This window comes from Aethalodelphis obliquidens, unplaced genomic scaffold (genome assembly GCF_003676395.1).
Source record: "Aethalodelphis obliquidens isolate GAN/ISIS:26980383/991018 unplaced genomic scaffold, ASM367639v1 scaffold12, whole genome shotgun sequence".
Taxonomy (NCBI): Eukaryota; Metazoa; Chordata; class Mammalia; order Artiodactyla; family Delphinidae; genus Aethalodelphis; species Aethalodelphis obliquidens.
In genome coordinates, this window is record NW_020837956.1 from 25,552,661 (window position 1) to 25,574,451 (window position 21,791).

At 55.4% G+C, this 21,791-nt stretch overlaps 1 protein-coding gene across 1 annotated transcript in view; it reads right to left on the minus strand.

Annotated features, from left to right (window-relative positions):
* KLHL29 (kelch like family member 29) overlaps positions 1–21,791 on the minus strand; it is a 310,446-nt gene that overhangs the window by 11,765 nt on the left and 276,890 nt on the right. The window contains exons 6-8 of the mRNA XM_027113738.1: positions 12,511–12,649; positions 3,326–3,528; positions 1,923–2,182 (exon numbers count right to left, since the gene is read on the minus strand). Coding sequence (XP_026969539.1) covers positions 1,923–2,182; positions 3,326–3,528; positions 12,511–12,649 — 602 coding nt within the window. The remainder of the gene's footprint in view (positions 1–1,922; positions 2,183–3,325; positions 3,529–12,510; positions 12,650–21,791) is intronic.

The following is a 21,791-nucleotide window of genomic DNA, read 5'->3' on the forward strand; positions in this document are numbered from 1 at the left end:
TCTAGTTAGGGGTTGTGGGAGTGCAGGAGAGGAGGCTCCCCAGAGTGGGTACCATCTGAGCCGGGTGTGGAAGGATTGCCAACTTTTCCAGGCCTAAGGCGGACAGGGGGTGGGGGAGGGGGAGAGATTCAAAGCACACACAGAGGCATCGGAGTGTGAAAGAGAGTGTTGCATTTGGGGGACTCTATGGAGTTGGATGCAGGAGGCTTCTGCTGGGCGTTGGGCAGCAGACAGGGGGAAATGAGACTGGAGAGGTCAGCTAGGCACTGGCCTCCGCTGACCTCCTGCCTTGTCTGCCAAGGGCTGTGTAGTGTTTCCTGCAGAGTGGATGGGAGCACTCATGAGGGGTTTTACTTTATTTATTTTTATTTTTTAAAGTTTTATTAAAAATTTTTTGGGGAGCCGTGGCATGTGGGATCTTAGGTCCTGGACCGGGGATCGAACCCGTGCCCTCTGCCGTGAAAGCGCCGAGTCTTAACTGCTGGACTGCCAGGGAAGTCCCTCATGAGGGGCTTTAAACAGAGAAATTACAGGACCAAACATGCTCCTAGGAAGACCACGAGGCTGCAGGGTGGGAATGAATTTGGAAGGAGGAGACTGAAGGCGGGGAAACCTCTCAGGAGACGACTGCAGTCATCCTGGTGAGATGAGGGGCCTTGAATGGGGAGAGAGAGAAGCTGGCTCTCGTAAGAGGAGGCACAAGTGGCAGTGGTGTGTGGCCAAGTGGAGGTGGAAGGTGTGGGAGGACTCTCAACTTCTGCCATGGGTAATGGGCAGAACTGGAATAAGGAACACAACAAGATGTGTAGGTCTGGGGGTTTATGAATTAGAGGGGCTTGGGGGACATGGGCTGGAGGTGTCCAGTAGACAATCAAAGGCAGAGGTCTGGGCTGGAGACAGATTTGGGCATTGTGGTGGACGGTGGTGGTCATTACTACAGCCACCCAACCTGACTTCCTTCCTCTGAAAATGAATCTTGCCCCGACCCCGCCTGATCAGTCAGAGGACTGCCTTCTCCTGGGCCCAGTGGCTGGGGCAGGGGTGGAGAGCCATGTCTGCGTCCTGTATCCACCCAAGGCTGTGAATGCCCCCGCCCGCCCCATCCCTCCCTCCCTCATGCCTCTTCTTGTTCCGCACGCAACGAAGTAGCCCCTGTCACGTGTCACTCAGCTGCCTCAGCTCATTCTGGGCTCCCGCCTCCCTGACTCTGTCCTCCCATTTGCTGCTCTCTGGGGGGCCTCTGAGCTCTCCTGAGAGCTACCTGTGTGTCTGCACTAACGGCCGGGGGCTCCTCACACATTAGAACCAAGGTAATTCCGTTCTAAGCAAGGCCGTCGGCCAGAGATCCTTCCGGGCTGTGCTCGATTTCCTGTAACTCAGGGGCCCTCCTGCGGACCCTGCTCTCTTTTCCTTCCGCCCTGGGCTCCGGCTCTGATTTCTTCAGCTGTCCCCCCTGAGGGACTCGCCCTCCCTCCCATCAGGCGGGCAGTGGTTTCTGCTTGGTCCAGGTGCTCCCCACCCTCTCAACAGCCCGAGCGTGGGTGGGGCTCCTGCTGCTGGGTCCGAGCTCACGGGAGCCCAGGGCACCCTGGCTCAGGCACACACTTCTCTCCCTGCAGGGTCCTGGTGCTGCGTACCTGGCCCTGCGGCCTCTCGGTTGGCTTGGGTCTCCTTCAGGTGTAATGCCAGCCCTAGAGAACCCTCTAGTGCCTGATTTCTCATCTCTCATCCCCCTTCACCGCTCTGCACCCACGGGAGCTGGTCCCGCCTCCCTACCCAGGCCTGCTGGCTCTCAGATGCTCCCACTGCTGGTCAGACCAGGCAGCCCTGCCTCCTCTAATTTCCTGGCCCCTTGCTCCAGACACCATCCCTGTACTGTGAGGGAGAAGGGGCAAGCCGGGTGGGGGTGGGGCAGGCCCTACCTGCGCACGGGACACGGGGTCTTTCTTGATCCACTTGATGACGGTCTCGTACACTAGCTCCTCGGCCTTGGTGTTGAGGCTGTCATTGGCGATGTAGGCAATGAAGTCATCCTTGGAGATGTTTAGGATCTCCTCCTGGGTCGCCACCTCGGGGAAGATCTGCAGCGCAAAGGCCTTGGCCATGTGGTAGAGCTCGCTGCACTGCATGGCCTCGGCCATGGCCAGCACCCCCAGGCAGTTGCTGGCCGTCAGCTGCTTCTCTGGGGGCAAGAGCACAGGACGGGACCACTGACTGCAGGGCCCTGGAAGGGGTCACCACCCGTCCCCATCGCCTGTCACTCTGGATCCCTCTCTGAGCTCATGTCTTTGTGACCCGCCTTCAGCATTCAGAGTTCCCACAAGCCCATTTCCTGTGTTCCTGGATCTTCAGATCCATTTTCTGGCTTTTTCTCTGCCCCGTCTCATGCTGACTTCCCCGGGGCCTCCCTCTGCTGCTGCAGGTCCCGGCAGAAGGGCCGAGACTGAGGTATGGAGTGTCAGTGCCGGGCTCGGACCTTTTTCAGTGCCTGTGAGTGGAAGAGGGCTGGACTTGGGGGGTCACACTGAGGCTTATGGTGTCTGCCATAATTGTGACAGGCACGTCTGGGGTCACAGCCTTCTACTTTAGAGTCATGGTAGCAGTAACACCCCTTATAAGCCCACCCACCACCTCCCATGGGTCTCGGCCTCACCCAACCTGACCTCCAGACCTGGGGTCAGTCTGGCCAGAGCTCCTGAGATCCGACTAATGGTTATTCTAGTCTAGACGTGTCTGGGTCCCAGGAGGCCCATCACTTTTGTGGGCCCAACTCAGGAGCTGTGGTTCCTGACTCTTCTAGATGGCTCATTCCACCAAGGTCACGTCTCAGGCCCCTGGCCATCCCCACCTGGCCTGTTCCCATCCCTGCCTCTCTCATTCCACACTCAGGCCGGTTCTGGTGACTCCTGTCTCTGCCCCTCCCTCTCCCTGCTCTCACCGAACTGGGCAGCTCCAAACTGTAAAGTGAGTGTGTTCTCTGGGTTGGGTCTAATAGAAGCAAGTTTGTTCAGTGTTTAGAGAGCAGGGCTGTGAGGCCAGGGCACAGGCTCCCCATGAACAGACCATTCACACAGGCTTCTCGGTCCATTTGTCCTCACAAGGCTGCCCGGGGTCCCGGTGTGGCCTTTCTGGCCCTCAGAGGAGCAATGCAGAGAACATCTCTGTCCGCCAGTGAGCAGAGGCCTTTACCCGAATTATCACCTTAAAACTGCTGTGGAATCCAGCTACACCCTGAGGCGGTCTGGCTGGGCACGCACAGCCCTTTCCTCTCAATCCTTGCTGTTTTTGAGCTGTTTGCACATCAGCACTGTTCCCTGTGGCTCACCGAGAAAGGACACGCAGACTTTGCAGAAGGTGTGGAACTGGAACTTGCTGGCTGCCTCTAGCAGGGTCTTGGCGTTGGCCGAGTCGATGACCAGGGAGCCCGTGTAGACAAACTCCAGCAGCAGCTCAAGGACGTCGGCCTGCAGGTTGGACAGGACGAGCTCCAGCTTCTCCCGGCCGCACTGGCTGCCGTCTTGCACCGACCTAGGCACAGAGACCAGGGTGTCCTTACCTGCCGCCCTGCGGCCACGGCGCCGCCTCCTCACAGGGCTAGGTCTCCCTGCACACCTCGTTCACGCCCTTCCTTTTAGGACTCAAGGGACACAGCAATGACACACCTGAACCTAGCGACCTTACATGGGATCTGAAAGAGAAGAGTCTGACCAGAGACGCCCAGAAGAACAGAAAACCCTGCTTATCACTACTCGGCATGTCCATGCAAAAAAAGATGCAAATCAAAAAGCATGAGCTGTGGATGGGGACGAGGACCAAGACTGGCCTCAAAGGGAAACAATACGGTTCGGCTCCACTGCTGGCCCCGGCGTCTCCGCCAAACAAAACGTGGCCGGCAGGTCCCGGGCCGCGGGGCCCGTCTGCCTCCAGTGGGAGAATCTGCAGCGTGACTGAGGCTCCCAAACGCCTGCGATCGCAGCCAATCCCTTGATTGCCCTGAAGACTGAGGGCCCCAAGCCGTCCCGGAACCCTGACTCCAACCCCACCTCTTTCCAAAAACATATTGTTTCCTTTTAGGCATGGAAAGGAAGCCCTTCATGACATTGCTTGGAAACTGAGGACGAGACGAGATAGACGGACAGAATGGTTAGAGCCAGGAGGAGGGGAGGGAGAACAACCAAGGACTTCCGCCACAGACAGCCAGCAGCCATGACCTAGGACCTGGCCCGGGGCGGGGCCTCCTGCCACATGGAACACGGGGTCAGAGGTCAGAGTGGCCTGCGTGTAGAGTGTGCATCGGGCTTGTGAACTGGGGGGAGCAGGGGAGGGACACAGATATATAAATATGTTTATATCTGGTGTCTACAGAAATACAAAACCATTGCAAAGGCCCCTAAGGCCTGGCAGCCGCACCCTAAAGCTGGACCTGGAAGGAAACAGATAAGATGAAGCAAAAACAACACCAATCGAGAAGTGACCAAGAGGAGAAACACCCAGAGAGTTAGGAGGGAGGCAGGGTTCTCAGAGGCCATCGGCTTGGCACGCGGTCTCGGCCGCTCTGACCTGTCCTGCTACCCGCACTGAGCCCGGTCCTGCCCGGGGGGGCTGGGTTCAGCCACGTGCTGGGAAATGACCTCTGCGTTCCTGGCCCTGCCTCCCCACCCTGTCTGAGGAGGCCAGGGGCCGAGACTCTTGTGACTGGTCCCTTGGGTGCACCTGTGGCCGGCAGTGGGGGTGTGCAGGTGTCCGGGAGGTGAACAGGCTGGCCCCAGAGAGAGGCCGACTCCCGTGTAAGCAGGGAGTTAGGGGACCTGGGTGCCCCAGCTCTGCCACCGACAGGCGGGCAGCCTTGGTCTCTCTGGCCCTCAGGCTCCTTATCTGCAAAACAGACGACTGAACTGGATGAGGTCCAAAGTTCCATAGAGTTCAAGTGACAGAGGCTGGAAGATACCTTCCCGGGAGACTGCTCTACACGACAGAACCTGAAATGCCACCGTTTGAGCAACATTCTCTCCGGTTAGGCACTGGCCTCCCATGGCCTTTACAATACAAATATGACCTGGCAGGGAACAGGTGAAGCGGTGAGCCTGCGTCCGGGCCCCCCTCCCAGGGGTGCCACTCTGCACCTCCACGTAGGATGGCTCATCTGACCAGGGCCCTGAAGGCTTCATTCTGCCTCGAGCCCTGGGCAGGGCCAGAAAGCTGAGCGGAAAGGTACAGGCTAAACAGAGGGTCTGAGCAGAGCCCCTTCTCAAACCCACAGATGTACACAGTGTGTGTGAGTTTTAAAGTGTCTTAACACACCTAGTGTTCTCCTGTTAGGATGGAGTCCCATGCTTGGGTGACTTTGTTAAGTATAAAAATGGTTTATTATGTGATCACTTGAAACCACAGACATTCTCCACACCCCAGGCCTCTGGGGCCATCTGGTCAACCTCTTACTCGACTCTGCCTTCCTTCCGACCTGCCACTCTCTGGCCTCCACACCCTCACCCCCACGCCCTTCATGCTCTGCAGAGGTCACGTTGGGCCACAGCCAGGGCAGGGCTGATGAGGCCAAAGTAAGGCTGCTCCCCTTCTCCCAAGGCTCACAGCCACTGCTGCCTCCCCCTCTGGCCAGCCCTCCAGTCTCCCCACGAGTCCTCAGCACAAAATCAGTGAAGAGCTGAGGTGGGACTTTAGGATGTGCACACACACGTGCACACGCACGCACTGAAATGCATGTGACATGTGACCCCGAGAACCAAGGAACAACGCTGTGAGGACGGGTGTTGGGCAGATGGAAGGCCAGCGGAGCCCCTGGCCCTGAGTTATAGTCTGATGGGACCTGCGTGGCTGCACTTGTGGGGAGATGTTGTCTTGCCCAGAATCTGAGCCAGGGAGAGGGTCCTGGGGACAAGGTGATGCTCGCATGGCTAGGAGCCAAGGGGCTGCTTGGGGAGGCTGATGGGATGTCAACCATTGCAGGTTCTGTCCAGGGTTGAAGAGGACCGCTGTTCCTGTGATGCTCAGCTGAGGCTCTGCTCCTCCAGACCCCCCACTTCCCATGGGGGCAACCTGTGGAGAGCAGGGGGCCACTGGGCAACCTGTGGGGCGTGGCTGGAGGCCCCTGGGGCCAGATGCCAGACACTGTGAGCTGACTGACCATTCCTCTCGGAATGAGGAACTCTTGGGGACGGGATGGAGACTTTGTCACGTGACTGAGTTCAAGATCTGGAGGAAGAGAGGCCCCCGACAGTGAGGCCTCGTGCAGCTCCCCTGCACAGGCATGTTTATGGTCCACACAGGCATTCTTGTGTGGCTGAACAGCTGTGGGGGCAGAGGTAGGCCAGTGGCCACTCTCCAACCCTGACCATCAGACTATCTTGGGACGGGACCTCTGTGCTCCTTAGACCTCTTCCCTCTGAGCAAGGACCCCCTGGGAGGTATCGCCCTTGATGGGTGGCCCTGGTCACCAGTGGGGAGTTGTGTCCTCCCCAGACAACCATTCCGTCCCTCTCCTGAGCTGGGTCTGGGGGTCTGAGCATCCCATTTCTCTCAGCCCCATGGAGTATCTGGGGAGCTGCTGGGCAATCGGGGTCATGATATGACCTTGGAGAAGGGGGAGCAGGGCAGGATCGGGCAGCCTTAGCCTTATCAGGGTGGGGCTATGGACCCGACAATTGGGGGTCGGAGCATGGGAGTGAGGGTCAGGCTGGAGCTGCCCAGTCCACACAGGGCCTCCAGGTTCTATCAGAAAACTAAAACTTCCTGGGGTCACCTTCTCCCAAGATGGGGTGTGTCTCTAAGGTGTGGGACACAGCCTCTGCTTGACAGGCCTAAGTCTGTGGATGTGCTGGGAATGCCTCAGCCCCAATATCAGGATGTTTGCGACCCTACGATTAACACTTCACTCATGTGGGATAAGAGCAGCCTTCTCCAGAATTCAGGACAGAGTGCCTCATCTACCCCTCCCCCACTCTGTGATCAGATGCTTTCATTTTGCAAGCTGGACCTGGAACTGTTGGGGCAGTGGTGGGTGGGGACAGTCACGGAGCAGGGATGAACGTGGATGGTACCCTGCTCTGCTCAGGAGGGTGACCTCACCCTCCTGACATGATGCCCACCCTGCCCCACGGAGAGGCACTCAAGTGTGTCATCAGCTCCAGGGCACAAACACAAGCACACACCAGACTCATTGGCTCTGAGGACTTTCCTGGCAATATGTCCGGCTCATGTCATTCTGCCAGCATTAGGGATGTGTGACTATCTGCTCTTCTAGTCACACTGCTCTATTCTCCCAGAAAAGGGGGCAGACTGCCACCCACAAATGCCCAGCGTCTCAGGGAAGGAGGGCAAAGGCATGTGGCTTGACTCCTGCGTTAACGTCTGTTGGGCTCCCCTACATCCCGGGTCTGTGCCACTCAATTAGAGAGATCCTTTTAGCTTCCTCTGGAGAGGGAGCTGGAGCGAGAAGCCCAGAGTCTACACATGGGGCTTGTGAAAATCAACCTGCACAAAATCAGTTTGTCCATCTGTTTTCATTTACTATGAAAAGAGGATATAGTTCAAACACGTCGGTGGCTCCCACAGGCTTAGCGAGATGAGGGTTTCCGCTGGAAGGTAGAACGCCAGGTCTCTGTCCCATCTGGTGGGACCAGGGGGCAGTGCTCCTCTGGGGCTGAACATTTCCTCCCACACTCTCGGAAGGGAGGGCAGTGTCCCTGCTGTCTCTAAAGAACAGTCCCGTCCCCTCTGATGGGGCCTGCAGCCCACCCAGCCAGTGAGGGCAGCCAGTGCCCCTTGTGGCACCAAGCATCCCCCAGAGCTCCTTGGCTCCTGGGGGACAAGTGAAGGGACTTCTCCTCTATGATCCCAAAGAGAAAGTCCAGGGCAGACCTAGGTCCTGCTTGCTGGGGTTGAGAAGTGACTCTTGTGACTTGGGGGCTGCATCCCCAGGACCCCACTAGGTCTAGTCTCCTCAAACCTATCCTCCTTCTTTCCTGAAACCTGGAAGGAGGCTCAGCCTACAGCCTTCTCCTCCACTCAGTCCTCCTGGGGTTCCCCCTCCAGCCGGGATGCAGGTGAGGCCTGGTTGTTACGCGGCACTAGCCTTCACATTATCCAAAGACAGAGTTGCAGCTCCTTTTCCTGCCGGGTTTTCACCTGGTTCATAGGGACTCAGATGGGGCAACAGATGGATGATGGGGCAGCCCAGTTGTCTCGGCCTGGGCTTTGCTTTGAGCTTCCCTATGGCCTCGTGCGCTCTTCTCCTGGCCTCTTCGAGCCCCTTCCAGCCCTCACTCCAGAGGACCCGGCCCCTCCTGGGTGTGAGGGAGAGGTCCTGCCACTTAGGTACCTGTCTCAGGGGGGGATTGTGTCTTCTCTTGGGCAGATCCTGTGGCCAGTTTACAAGTGTTTCTAATAGATACACACGCGTGCACGAGTACACACACACACTCTGCGTCCCTTTTCCTTGCATATCCGTCTACACTGTCAACACTGAGATTTTATTTCCCTTCCTTACAAATTGTGCACAAACAAAAAGTGCAGTTTTGTTCTTCCCTGGGCTAGCAAATGGATGATGGTAAGAGCATGAGCTTTGGAGTCAGACCTCAGTTCAAATCCCAGATCTACTGTTTACCTAAAACTCTCTTGCCTCCATCCCTTTACCTGTAGAATGGGGGTACTAATGGCACCTGCCCCTCAGGGTCAGTGGGAGGGTTTGCAGGATGACATTAGACATCTCAGCAAGGCTCCCTGTGGGCTGGATCTTGCCCTTGTCAGAGGAAGAAGACTAGAGTTTGAAACTAAATAAGGGAAGACGAAGGGCAAGAAGCTGTTGCAGCCTCGGCAAAAGCATGAGCACAGGTGAAGGAGGAACAGGTGGACCCAGTGGGCGTCGGCCCGGAGCCTGGAGAATGGGGCTCTGGGCAGGAAGTCTGCACGGCCACGGGGCTGGTGGGGTGGGGGGGCTGATGGGGGGCTGATGGGCCGAAGGGGAATCAGAGGCTGGTCCAGAGGGCACTCCGAGACCCAGCTCTCCCACTCACGGTCCAAGTGTCACCTTTATGAATTGCAAGTCTGACCATGACACCCCAGGCTTAAAACAGAGCCCCATGACCCGGCTCCCCCCTCCCGCGCCGCCTCATTCCCTCCGTCTTCACCTCGCACTTGGCGTTGCAGGGACACCAGGTCACTCACGCTGCCTTCACCCCCTGCTGTCCCGAGGCCCTGCCCTCACCTGCCTGGCCAATTCCCCTCTGGGTTCAAAACCCAAGCCAGATGCCACCTCTTCCCAGGGACTGTGCCCGAATGCCCCTCCCCCTGTGGAGTCAGGCACTCGGCCTGGGCGCTCCAAACCTCCACTGCTACCCTCATCCTGCTCTCCCAGCCACACTTCTTTACACTTTCTCCCCGCCCAGACCGTGGGCCCCCCGAGGGCAGAGACCCACCCCATCCAGTGATTCTCACAAGACCTGTACCTGGGAGGGGCTCCAGGTGAGGGCATCCACACTGGGGCTGGGGCTGGGGCTGGGACAGGGTCCTCAATGGGGCCAAAGCGGTGAATGTATCACCCGCCCCAGGCTAGAGGTGGGAGGGAGTCCAGTCCGAGCCTCGAGGCCTGGGGGTTCCAGGACGGCAGAGGTTGGGCCCCCCACCTCTGACGGTGCTCACCTAGGCCCTCACGAAGGTAAGGACCAGCGTGTCATGTCCCACAGATCGTCCCTACACCCTCTGCTTGTGTTAGTGCAGCTGCCTGAGAGGGAAGACCCTGCCTGGGGTTCGGCGGGCAGGGCCCCGTCTCCCCTGCTGGGCCATTTGAGCCACTGCACATTAAGTCTCCAGGGTCACAGGTTTGGAGGCTCCACAGTCTCGAGGAGACTGAAATGATGTGCAACATCAGCTGCTCCCCGATCACTAAGAATGTGAAATTCTTGAGGATTTTCCACGGCCGGAAGGGAAATCACCTTCCGGAAGAGAGTCTGCTATCCTCCCCATGGAAGGGATCTGTTTGCAGCTATCGGCAGAGATGGTGACGTGTGCTCATGGTTAGGACGAGAGGAGTCAAATTTAAATTGGCTGCAAATTAAGCTTGTGATTTTGAACTGAAGGGGCACCTTGGGGCTCTGCTGTGGCCACCTCTCCCGCTGAGTGACCCTCCTGTACGCTGAAGACAGCCCTGTCTCCGCAGACCTCAGACCTCTCTGGGTTCAGATCCATCCGTCTGGCTGCCTACCAGCTGTCTCTACTTGGGTATGTTCAGGCTGCTAAAACTCGACATGCCGAATGCTCAGTGCATCACCTCCCCCTAGCTCTCCCCTGCCCTTGGTCCATGGACCTGCCTGCCTGTGACTTTGTCCTTCTCATGTCCCCGTGCTTGCACTGGGGAAGCCCTGCCCATCCCCTCACTGTCACCCTGGGATGTCAGAGCAGGACAGAAACCTGGACATCATTTGAACCAACCTCCTCTATTACAGATGAGAAAACCCGAGGCCTGAGGGAGAGGACGTGACTTGCCTGGGGTCATAGGATGAGTGGCAGAGTCAGATGTAGAACCCAGGTCTCCCAGCTCCCAAGAGGCTGCCCTCTCTCCTCCGGCGACTGCCTCTCAGCCCCTGCACCCATCTTTTCCCGTTAGGGTTACTGAGGCACATCCTGCAGTTCTCCTGCCTGAAGGTAGGCATCCCCACTCCACTTACCCTGACGGCCTCCACACCCTCAGACTGAGCCCGGGGCCCTAGCCTGGAGGTCAGGGCCTGTCTGCCCATCCCAACCTAGCTCAACCTATCTCTGAGAAGGCCATCTCCCCATCCCCACTGCTCATGACTGTCTCTGTCCTCAAATTTTCATTCCAGGCAACCCATCCCTTGCCTGGAATATTCTAAAACATTCCAGAATATTCCTTGCATTCCAGAACATTCCCCACAACCCATCCTTTGCCTGGAATGTTCTTCCTCCTTCTTTTTGGTCTGTCCAAGAAGCGTTCACTACTTTGGGTTCCCAGCTAGTGGTATCTCTTCTCTGTTGTGTGCAAGGTTTTGGTTTACATGTTAGGTCTCTGAAGACAGTCAAAGAGCTCCTGTGCTCCCTTGGCCACATCTTTCTAGCCCAGGGCTGGGCCATCGCTCAGTACCAACCTGTCCCTGCATCCTGCCACCTCTGTGCTCTCCAACTGATCTGGATCAGGGACCAAGGCCTAAGATGCCACACCTGCAATCCAGTGGCCAGTTGCTGGTCACCGTCGGTTGAGAATTTGCCAAGAGTGGCAGCACAAAGCCCTCCCTTGGCCTGAAGAGGCCACTGGCCGTGCCCCTTCACCCCAGAGCTCATGCCCCTGACCCCTGTGCTCGGACAGAGAGAACCCAAGCACTGGGGGTGGGAGACCCGAGCTGTCCGTGAGACTGGAAGTCACAAAGAGCCTGCCCCTTCCTGCGTGGCTGGGGCCATCGCGGCTCGGCGGGGCTCGCACGCCGGGCAGCTCAGCTCTAAGTGAAAGGACACAGCAGATTGGAAAGGAGATGCCAGCCAGTGTGCCATCCTGAAACAAAACACAGTCACTCTGGGGTTAGTTGGCAAGTCCAAACACAGCATTGGGAAGCAAGCAGAGGTCCTGTCCTCCCACTCTGAGCACAGTCCCGGCTCAGCGTCTGCCCCGGAGAGGCTGCAAGGCAAAATGAGCAGCGGCATTAATCTGCTGATGGGTGAGAGAAACAGGAGCGTTACCCTGGGCCGGCCCCCTCGGCTGCTCTCCCTCACTAAGGCGCTAGAAGGTGGCCCCTAACGTCTTTGCAAGGGTATGAAGCAGACAAATTAAAAAATCAACATAATGGAAAAAAAAATGCTCATGCACCATTAAGACTCATTCAGGTAGAAATAGCCAGGGCAGAGGGCAGAAGGGGAGGGGAGCGAAGGCTGAGAGAGACCGTGTTTAGGACACACCTGGTCTGTGCTCAGATAGCGCCGGTTTTAGGCTCCGAGTACAAGTATCAAGACATGCAGCGTGAATGAGGCTTTAGCTACAAGTCAATTCTCCCCGACTCTGACTGGGGAAAAGCGACCCCTTGGGTGCCTCGTGCTCCTCGGTGGGGGATGGTCTGGTCGAAGTGCTTTCCTGGCGTTAAGTTCACTATCGACAGCAGTGACGATGGTGCTGGGGACACGTGCTGGCCCAGTGGGGGCAGCGTGCAAGTGGTCCCTTAAAGTGGAGTCTGCAGTCCTCCTAATCTCAGGGAGGGCTTGTGAGCCACTAGGAAAGCAGGATCCTCGGCGGGTGGGGCAGGGTGTTGTCTACTGCTGGCAGAGGCCCCTGGAGACCAGCAAAGCTGTGTGGGCAGGGCCGGGGACAGTGGCTGCTCTGAGGCTGTGTGTGAGAGGGCACTGGGGCGGGGAGGAGGGGGCGGAGGAGAGATGGCTACTGGCTCTGTGACAGGGAGTCACGCTTCAGGAACCTGCAAGAGAGGGGAGGAGAAAAGCGACACAAAAGCGTCCTACAAAGGAACAGACCCGACCACAGCTGGAAGGAAGGCAAACCTTTGAATCAGGTCCTTGAAATACAAGCTGCAGGAAGCTAGAACATTTTGGTGGACTTCAAACTCTCTGCCTTCAACAACAATTTTCAGGTCTGTAAACGCTTTCGCTCTGCGCTGCTGGTTCAATTCCTTCAACATTTCTGCAGAACAGAGAAGACAGACAGGGCCAGGTTCCCATTAAGAGTTTTTTTTTTTTTTTAATTAAATTTTTTTTTCAAGAAGTAGAGAAATAGGAGAATACTTGACACTGTTTCTTGGCAAGACTGGCTCAACACTGACAGTCAAAAGAGGTCACAAACATAATGCGTAAACAAGCAGCAACTGGGAGGGGCTACGTAACCAAAGGAATAATGACTTTCAAAAGCAAAAAAACAAATACAGAAAAACGAAACAAACGAAACCCCCCCCACAAAAAAAAAAAAAAACCAAACCCAGAAATTGAAAGTCTGGGAGAAAAGATTCCCATACTGACAACCGGAAACAGAGAGAATACATCATCACAAACAACTAAAAACTGTAATTTAACTACGCAACAAGTTCTCCAAATGCCAATGAGTGCTGATGTATTTGATACCAAGTAAAGCATGGCGTTGTGATGTAAGATGGGCTGGATATGGTTCAAAGGAATAAAAACCACAAAACCTGCAAAAACAGCATCCCTTATGTTAGACACTCACAGCCATGGCTGGGGCGAGCTTCTTGGGGAGGGGCCCCCGAGAAAGGATGGGTGGAGTGGGGGCCTGACGAGCACTTCCCTTTCACACTTCCGGGACAGATGCAGGGATGGGGGGGTAGGAGGGGAAGCAAGCAAGGGGCAGGGATAGTCTGCACCTCCTCCCACTTCCTGGGTCATCTCAGGAGCCCCACCCTTCACCTGGGTCTTCAGCACACAGGAGCCTGGCTTGCAGCCCCAGGAAGTCCCAGGAAGTGGCCTCAGTGGACTTCCCACCCTGATACACACCTACCTTTTCCTGGTGGCTTGGCCACCTGGGGCCAGCACAGAGAGTGCCCCAGGTCCATGGGCTCCGAAACTGGGGATGTCAGAAGCTTCTCCCAGACCCACATCAAGGCTCAGAATGGGGAAGGAGGAGAGCCTGACAGCTGCCCTGCTCAGTTTATATAAACTCTTTCACTTGCAAAGTTAAGGCCTTCAGATGAGTAATGCTCCCAACAGTCTCGCCCTGCCGGCCTGTCCCCGCACCCCACGGGCCCATGGACAGAGCCTGCCCTTCGCAGTGCTGGTTGCCGGACATCAGAGGTCCAGATTCTTGGGCCAGAATGACCTAGACTGTTCAGCAGGTGAATGGGAGAGGGTGGTCTGCAGAACTGAGCCCCACCCTCTAAGTCCCCCACCAGCACCTCAAGCCCTCCGCGTGGGTGTTTGCTGCACCCTGGCTGGTGTTCCGGAATTACCCTCCAGTGTGCCCTGCTCCAGCCTGACCAGTCATCTCTGTCCTCTTTGGCCAGCATTGGGTGCCTGCCAAGATGCCCTGCTGAGCCCAGCTCCTCCCCGGACACTGTGACTGTGGACAAGCCCTGGTACTTCCCGAGCCTCTGTTTCTACGTCTGTAAAATGGGGATGGAGGCCCCCATTCTACTCCCAGAGCTGGGTGAAGATCAGATGCTCAGGCCCAGGGATGGCCAAGGGCTTGTGGGCTTTGAGGTCAGCCAGGCCCTTCTTTGAGAGGACATACTGGGCTCCAGCTCTGCTGAAGACCAGGGAAGACGGTGGGAAGGGGGGACCCTGGAGCACACCCTACATGGGGGGCTGAGGTGGTCGGGCAATGCTGAATCACTGTCCCCACCAACCCCACATCAGGCTGAGCTGGAGTCGCTGCAGGGCACATGCAGGGGTGTGTGTCCTGCGGGGGCATTGGCTGGGGTCTCTAAAGGCTCCCCGTGGAGCCTGGAGTAAGGGAAACCAGCAGGACCCAAAGCAACAGCCAGGGGCGTGGAGGGCACCTGTGGGGTAGATACGGGGGAAGAGACTCAAGGGCTGGGAGAGAGACAGAGATGTGATGGGTGGACAGGAGGGGTCAGATCCCAAGAGCCCTGTGAGGGGGCTCGAGCTTAATGCTATGGGCACCAGGGAGTCAGCAGGGATTCTGTGCAGAGGGGTGACGAGGGTAGACTCCGAATGGGGGGCAGGAAATCACCCTGTGGAGAGCTGGGCCTCAGAGCCAGGCCTGAGGGAGAACCTGAACCCTGCCTCCTATCAGCTGTGTGACCTTGGGAAAGTTACGCAGCATCCCCAAAGCCTCAGTTTCCCGCTCTGGTGGAGGTTAAAGGAGCTGGCCCGCGGTAAGCTGTGAGCCGTGGGCCCGGCACATAGTCAACACTCAACGGTGGTAATTTTCATGTTTTTGTTGATGGTGGTGATCACTCTGCAATCCAAGTGAGAAGCGACAAAGGCCTGAACTACAGCGGTGACGGAGGGACAGAGAAAGACAAGTATTTAGGCTGTGGATGCCACGGCCATCCATCCTGGAGGGACCATGGCGGGTGGGGGGTGTGTGAGGACCATGTCCGGGCTTCTGGGGGGGACATCGGGAAGGGAGGGGGTGATGAGTTGAGTTGTGGGCCTAGGGTTAGGGCCATGGGATGCCTGGGGAGAGGTGGCAGTGGGGACGTGTAGCACATTGCCGGGGTGGATCCCGCACAGGAAGGGCCTACAGGGTCAGGCTGGGTTAAGGCTGAACTGCTGCACTCACACATTAGCTCCAAAAAGAGCCACCAACTGAATTCATTCCCAAACCATGAGCCAGATGGATGATGTCATGTTTTTGAGTGAAATCCCTTGGGGGGGAAAAGAGTTCTGGGCTGGAATTTCTGATTCTTGCTCCAGCTTTGCCACTAATTGGCTGGGTGACCCTGGGCAACTTGCTCCAGCTTTTGGTGCTCAATTCCCTCAAGCACCCACGGGCACCTGCTCTGGTGGCCCCAGTTGTCACGCTGCACTGAGGGATGGACGCAGCCCCACATGCCTCTTGAGTTAACCGTGCTCAGGGGGCCGGGAGAACACAGCGCTACACAGAACGCCACTCCTTCTGGGCCCAGAGCATTCTGATTGTTTTGGAAGATTTTATTTCAAACCAAGGTTCCAGCAACGATTACATCTGCAGCCCCAGACCCAGCCTCAACGCCTGCTGCCTTGGGAATCCCGGGCCGGATCTGAGAGGTGGTGCTTGGAGATCCAGGTCATCATAACTGTAGGCTCTTTCTACTCTCATTTTGTGGAAATCTGGATTTAATAACTGGGCAAGATTACTCAGTTTCAGAAGAATTTTTCAGTTTATGAAAGGACTCCCCAGGGGATTCCTTTTCACAGCAGGGCCCCAAGTACATTCAAAGTATTGATCAGCTGGTACGTGCTTACTGTTGCCCCCTGAGTGCCCAGCTGGAGAGCTGGGATTTCGGGACATTACGACCGAGGGTCCACGGGAGGAAACCAGTATTGGCTCCGGGCACAAACTACCCTCCTGCCCGCCCCATATTGGCAAGGACAACTCCTTAATGTCTGAGGGGCTTGGAGGCCTGTGGGTTCCTGGGGAAGCCTTTGGACAAGCCATGCCGGTGCCCAGGTTGGACAGTCTGCAGGCCTCAGTGCAGAGCCTGGCAGGGGCTGCGTCCTCAGAGTTGACTCCAGCCGCACGCATCCCAGCGCCCTGCAGAATTTGGCTGCCTTGGGCTTGTGAAGGAGGAGAAGTCTTGACCTCAAGGTCCCTCCCTGTTGGCTGGCATCAGGGAATTGTTTTCTGGTCTTCCCTGCTTTGAGTGGGACCCCACACCCTTGCCTTGCCCACCCAAGTGGCTGCCCTGTGCCTTTTGCCTTGCCCCTCCTTGGGGAACTCCCCTGACTCAGACCATCTGGCAGAAAGCTCACACCCACCAGTTTACTAGGCTTCTCCCTGACCCCTCCCCACCCAGTCCTGCCTCTTTTACCACCTAGAAATCTCTGCATCGATTCTCCACCAGCGCCGCCATCCCTCACCTGAGTCATTGCAGCAGCCTCTAAGGCCGTCTCCCTGTTTCTGGCCTGTTCCCCTCCAAGCTCTCTCCATACATCAGCCTGACCATCAACCTCTGCATTTTTTTTTTAATATTTATTTATCTGGCTGCGCCTGGTCTTAGTTGTGGCATGCGGGATTTAGCTCCCTGACCAGGGATCGAACCCGGACCCCCTGCACTGGGAGTGCAGAGTCTTAACCGCTGGACCACCAGGGAAGTTCCCATCAGCCCCTGCTTAAATAAACTTTGCAAGGCTGGGTAGTGGGAACAAGGCCCTCTGTGATGCCTCCCCCAACAACGCCCAGCCCCTCCCCTCCCCGGTGGGCCCTTCACTCCCCACTGAAGCCTCACTGCACCCCAGGCATGTCCCCCTCCATCCTTCACTCATCTCTCTGCCCCTCTGCCCAGATCCTTCTTCCTCCCTGCTTCTTCTGGCTAATTACCATTTTATCTTGCAACACCAGTTAAAGTATTATTTTGTCCCAGGCCTCTTTGCCTCTTTCCCCTATTCCTGCCAGATCTCCTTGCCCTCCGCCCACCTCGGCGTCCTGTGCTTACTTATTCAGAGCATACTATGTAATTATTTATTTATATGGATGTCTCCTGCACTAGATTGTATTTTCTTTTTATTTTTATCTTCAACAATTAGCACAGGTCCTGGAGTATATATATAGTCGTTATGGTAAATTGCAAAAATTCTTTGCAGCCCCTCCCATCATCAAAGGGTGGATAACTCCACCCTTTTTGCCCCACCCTTTGTATCTTGACTGGTCTTATGACTTGTTTTGGACCCTAAAACATGGTTGAAAGGACACTGTGACTCTGAGCCACAGCCTCAAGAAGCTTTACTTGCTTTTGCTCATTTTCTCAGGACCCCTGACACCACCACCATATAATCATGCCTGGGCTAGTCTGTTGGAGGATGAGAGACCACGTGGAGCAGAGGTGAGCCCTCACTGATGAGCCGCTTACACCAGCTAGACCCCCACCAATATCGGCTAAGCCTGACCCAGATCAGCTGAGCCCAACCCAGATCAGCTGAGCCCAACCCAAATTGCATAATCTAAATAAGTGGTTGTTGTTTTAAGCCACTAAACCTTAGAACTCTTTGTTATGCTGCAAGAGCTAACTGATATCAAAGGCATGAACAGATGATGAACTCAAGTGCTCAGAGAACTTCCTCTGTGTCATTCTCTCGCTTGCTGGTGCAGTTTGAAGTTAATTCTTTTTGCTGTTGTTGTAAAATTACCATCCTAACCATTCTTAAGTTCCGTAGTGTTAAATACATTTACACTGCTGGGCAATCAATCTCTAGAACTCTTCATCTTGCAAAATTGAAACTCTGTACCCATTAAAGAACAGCTTCCCATTCCCCTCTTTCCCCACCACCTGGCAATGACCATTCTACTTTCTGTCTCTAAACTCGACTACCCTAGGCATCCCATATAAATGGAATCATACAGTATTTGTCTTTTTGTGACTGCCTTATTTCACTTAGCATAATGTCCTCAGGGTTCATCCATGTTGTAGCATATGTGAAAATTTCCATCCTTTTAAAAGCCGAATACTATTCCATTGTATGTATTGATCACATTTTGCGTATCCGTTCACTTGTCAGTGGGCACCTGGGTTGCTTCCTCCTTTGAGCTCTTGTGAAGAGTGCTGCTATGAGGCTAATTCTTAACCCCACACGGACATCTCTAAACACCCTGTCTCAAACTCCATTATATGTGGTTAGGGTAAACCCGCTCTGTGGCTCCAGCAGCAAGTGGCATCACAGGGAAAGGAGACACTAGGAAGGGTCTGCCCGGGGCTGGATGCTTTGCTTAGAGGAGAGTGAGGCCGCAAACAGAACCAACACTGGAGATGAGGTTGCAGCCAAACTTCTGCATATTTTTCACCAAACGACACAAGTTATTTGTCAGAGACTAATGGGCTCGTTCCAGCTGGACTAGAAGGGCTGTCTGAGGTGGTAATAAAGAGGAAGAGATGTCAAATATTAAAAGGCAACGAATTTCAGTGGCTTTGCAGCGGAGTCCATTAAATCAGAGCCCCGAGAAAGGTTGTGCGGCCAAATAATTTTTTCCAGAGCTCAAGTAAGAACCCAGCTAGGTGATAAATGCACCTGACTCCACTGGTATTTATGACACCTATTTGATAAAGGACCCGAAAAAATTATAAACTCAGAGCAGTTGTGAAATATACTGAGAGAGCACAGCGAAGGCTCTCATGCACACCCAGAGGATAATTCATTCGGGACCAGGAGCCTGACATGTGCCGACACCGCAGGGACAAATGATGGCTTTACACAAACAGAGCCTCCTGCTGCTTCTGCCATAGCCGGTCAGGGAGCGGCCGGGCTGCCAAGCTGGATGCTGCCCTTCCTCCTTTTCCCTCTCCCACCCATCAGGTATACACACCACCCCTTTCTCCGCTTCCAAAGAAGTACTGGGCTCAGAATCAGCCTTGAGAGCCAGCTGGGCTCCAGCTTCCTGGTAAGATGGAATAAAACCCCCCGTGGGCTGCAGACCAGCCTGAGTCAGAGGGATGGGCCTTCTACGGGGAAGTCACCCAGTCCCAGTCCCACCAACGTGCGGGCAAACCCTCCCAGGAAACGGGGTTCTCTAGAGCAGGGAAGCGTGAAAGACTCAGGCTTCTTGCCTGACTTAGCATTTTAGTAAGGAGACCTTCTGGTTGTCCTGCTGTCCGAATGGAAATTTCTGCCATCTATCTGAAAGGGAACAAAAGCCCTAAGAACAGTTGCCACCTCTCACCAGCCTGGCTTTTCCATGTCGTCCAATGCTGGGTGACAGACCTATTTCTCAAGCACCAAAGGTCCTTTCTCTTCCTACAGTCCCCGCCCCAGGGCTGCCTACCAGCGGGTGCTCACTGAGCATTTGCTCGGCAGAATGGAGTTTACATTTCAGTTGGAACATTCTTATGCCCTCCAAGATGATATAAAAATCATTAAAATTTTTCCCCTTCAGTTTTTTTGAAACCCACCTAAAACAGAAACATCCCCCTCTCTTCCTTGGTCTCTTAGAGTCAAGGACTGACCAGAGGCAGCTGCCAGCCTGGGCACGGGGGCAGCAGGACCCAGAGACCTAGATCAAGCCACAGGATCACCATGACTGCCTCATCTACAGGCCCACCCAGGCAAGGAATGCCTGATCCCTCATTCCTAAACTCCTACCCAGTGGCTCCCGGAGCCTTCTAGGACCTGTTTGTAACCTTTGTTTATAGCTTCACTTCTATTCATGTCCCCACACACCCCTCAGCCCTTTCTCTAAGTTCATGCCCGCTGTATCCTGTTCCTTCACTTTGGTTGTTTCTCTCTGCCCCTTTGGCCAACTTTCCCCCAATGCTTATTTCTTAGGGTCTCATCCATCCCCTAAGCCTCAGCTTAAATTCCGTCCTATAAGAATTCTTACCGAGTTCCTGGATCACAGACCTCTCCTGTGGTCCCACGAGACTTTGCTGGTGTCTCAATTGCAGTAGAGATCCCTGGCTGCCTAATTTCAGAGGAATGTCTATCTGTCTGTCTCCTTTCTAGGCTGTGATCTCCTGGAGGGCTTGCTTCTCTGCCCCCCCCCCCCCGCCCCCCTCCCCACTGGACACCTGACACCATGTTTTTCACAAAAAGTTCCTTTCTGATTGGAATTCAGGGTGTGTTACAGACCAGATGCAGACATGGTCTGGGTGGTAAGAATAACTTCCCCAAGACATGATCCAAAAGAACCATTTGAAATGTCACACTTGTGTGGAATCAGACGGAAAGAATGCAAAAATCAAGCCCCTTTTAACTTCAGGAGACACCAGTGTTAATAATAACAATGATGACCCCACACTTCGTATGGCATCTATGGCTGCTAAAGCATGGTTACATTGATTAGATCCTCCTTGGGGAGGGATTTATCTATTCTGTTCAGTGCCAATGGCTTTGAAGAGCCTAAAAAGCCCTCCTGGGAAAGACTGACCGCCCCACCAGCTCTGCTGAGCACAGGTGCAGCCTGGAGCCCTCAAGGCAACTCTTCAGAACAGGGGGCTTCACACGCAGTGGTCAGAGAGAGGTGGTCTTCTCAACTTTCCAGGTTCCCAGCTGCCTGGATGGTAAGACCTGCCCACATGTAGGCCAATAACTGGCCACCTTCACTGACAGCTCTTGCCTTGTGACCTTGGGGTAGGAGGCAAAGGGAATGGTATTTTGTTGGGGGAGGGATGGGAGAGGCTGGGGGCAGAGTGTTAGGACCCCAGCACCAGCCTTGAGGAGCCTGGCCACAGGGCGGTCACTGCAGAAGTGGGGGCAGACCTTTGGCTGAGCAGGAAGGTCACTGAGCAAACCCTGAGGCTGTAGTTGGAGGGAAGTGCCTGGTTAGGTCAACACTGGCAGCTGTTCGTCCTTCCTGCCCCAGTAAAGGAGGTTCTGCCTGGCTCCTTCTCCTGCTCTGAGGTTGGAAGCCGAGGGGTTGACGGGAATACTCTGAGCAGGAGAGGGTGAAAATGTCATGGTGGGAGGCGGTCAGAGAGATCTCAGGAAAAGGCCAGGGCTTAGGACGCTTGGGTGAGAAATGAGGTCAAGACCGGTGTGCAGAGAGCTCTGCAAGGAGCTGGGACTCCAGGGTGACACGCTGGAGTGGGGAGGGCTGATGTGCAGTGAATTAAGCATCCAGGTGATTCAGGTCAGGATGCTGAAGGTGGGGCTCACAAGGGCCTGGTGGGAGGCCAAGGCAGATGAGCTGGGAGCAGCCCAGAGGTCAAGGATTTTGGAGGGAAGGTGGTCCCCTTCAGGGGCTAGAACTTGGTTAGAACTCCCTCAGGGAGGCGGGTGCCCGCAGGGGCCTTGGTCCTCAGGATCAGGGGAGGATGAGACTGGGTCTGGCAGCAGGGACAGAGCTGAAATTGGTGTATAGGGTTGGGGTGGGGAACACCCCCCTCCCTCTGTGCTCTCATAATGCTCTGTGCCTCTGTGAACTGTGTTCTGCCTATAGTATATTTAGAGACACTGTTTCTTCTCCACCAGCGTGTAGATTCTTGGAAGCTGGGGCTGGTTCTTGGCTACAGGGACTAGAGTCAAGAGGCCAGGACAGATAGTTGGGGCCAAGTGAGAGAACAAAGTTCAGCACCTTGGAGAGCTCTAAGTGTCCAGGGGTCAGGGCAGAAAGCAGGGAGGGATTGAGAGGTTAGGGGTGCCCTGGAGGAGGAGACTAAGTCCACAGCTGAATGAGGCTGAGGCGCGGACATCCCCTTTCAGAGGCAGACTCTGGGAACTTCAGA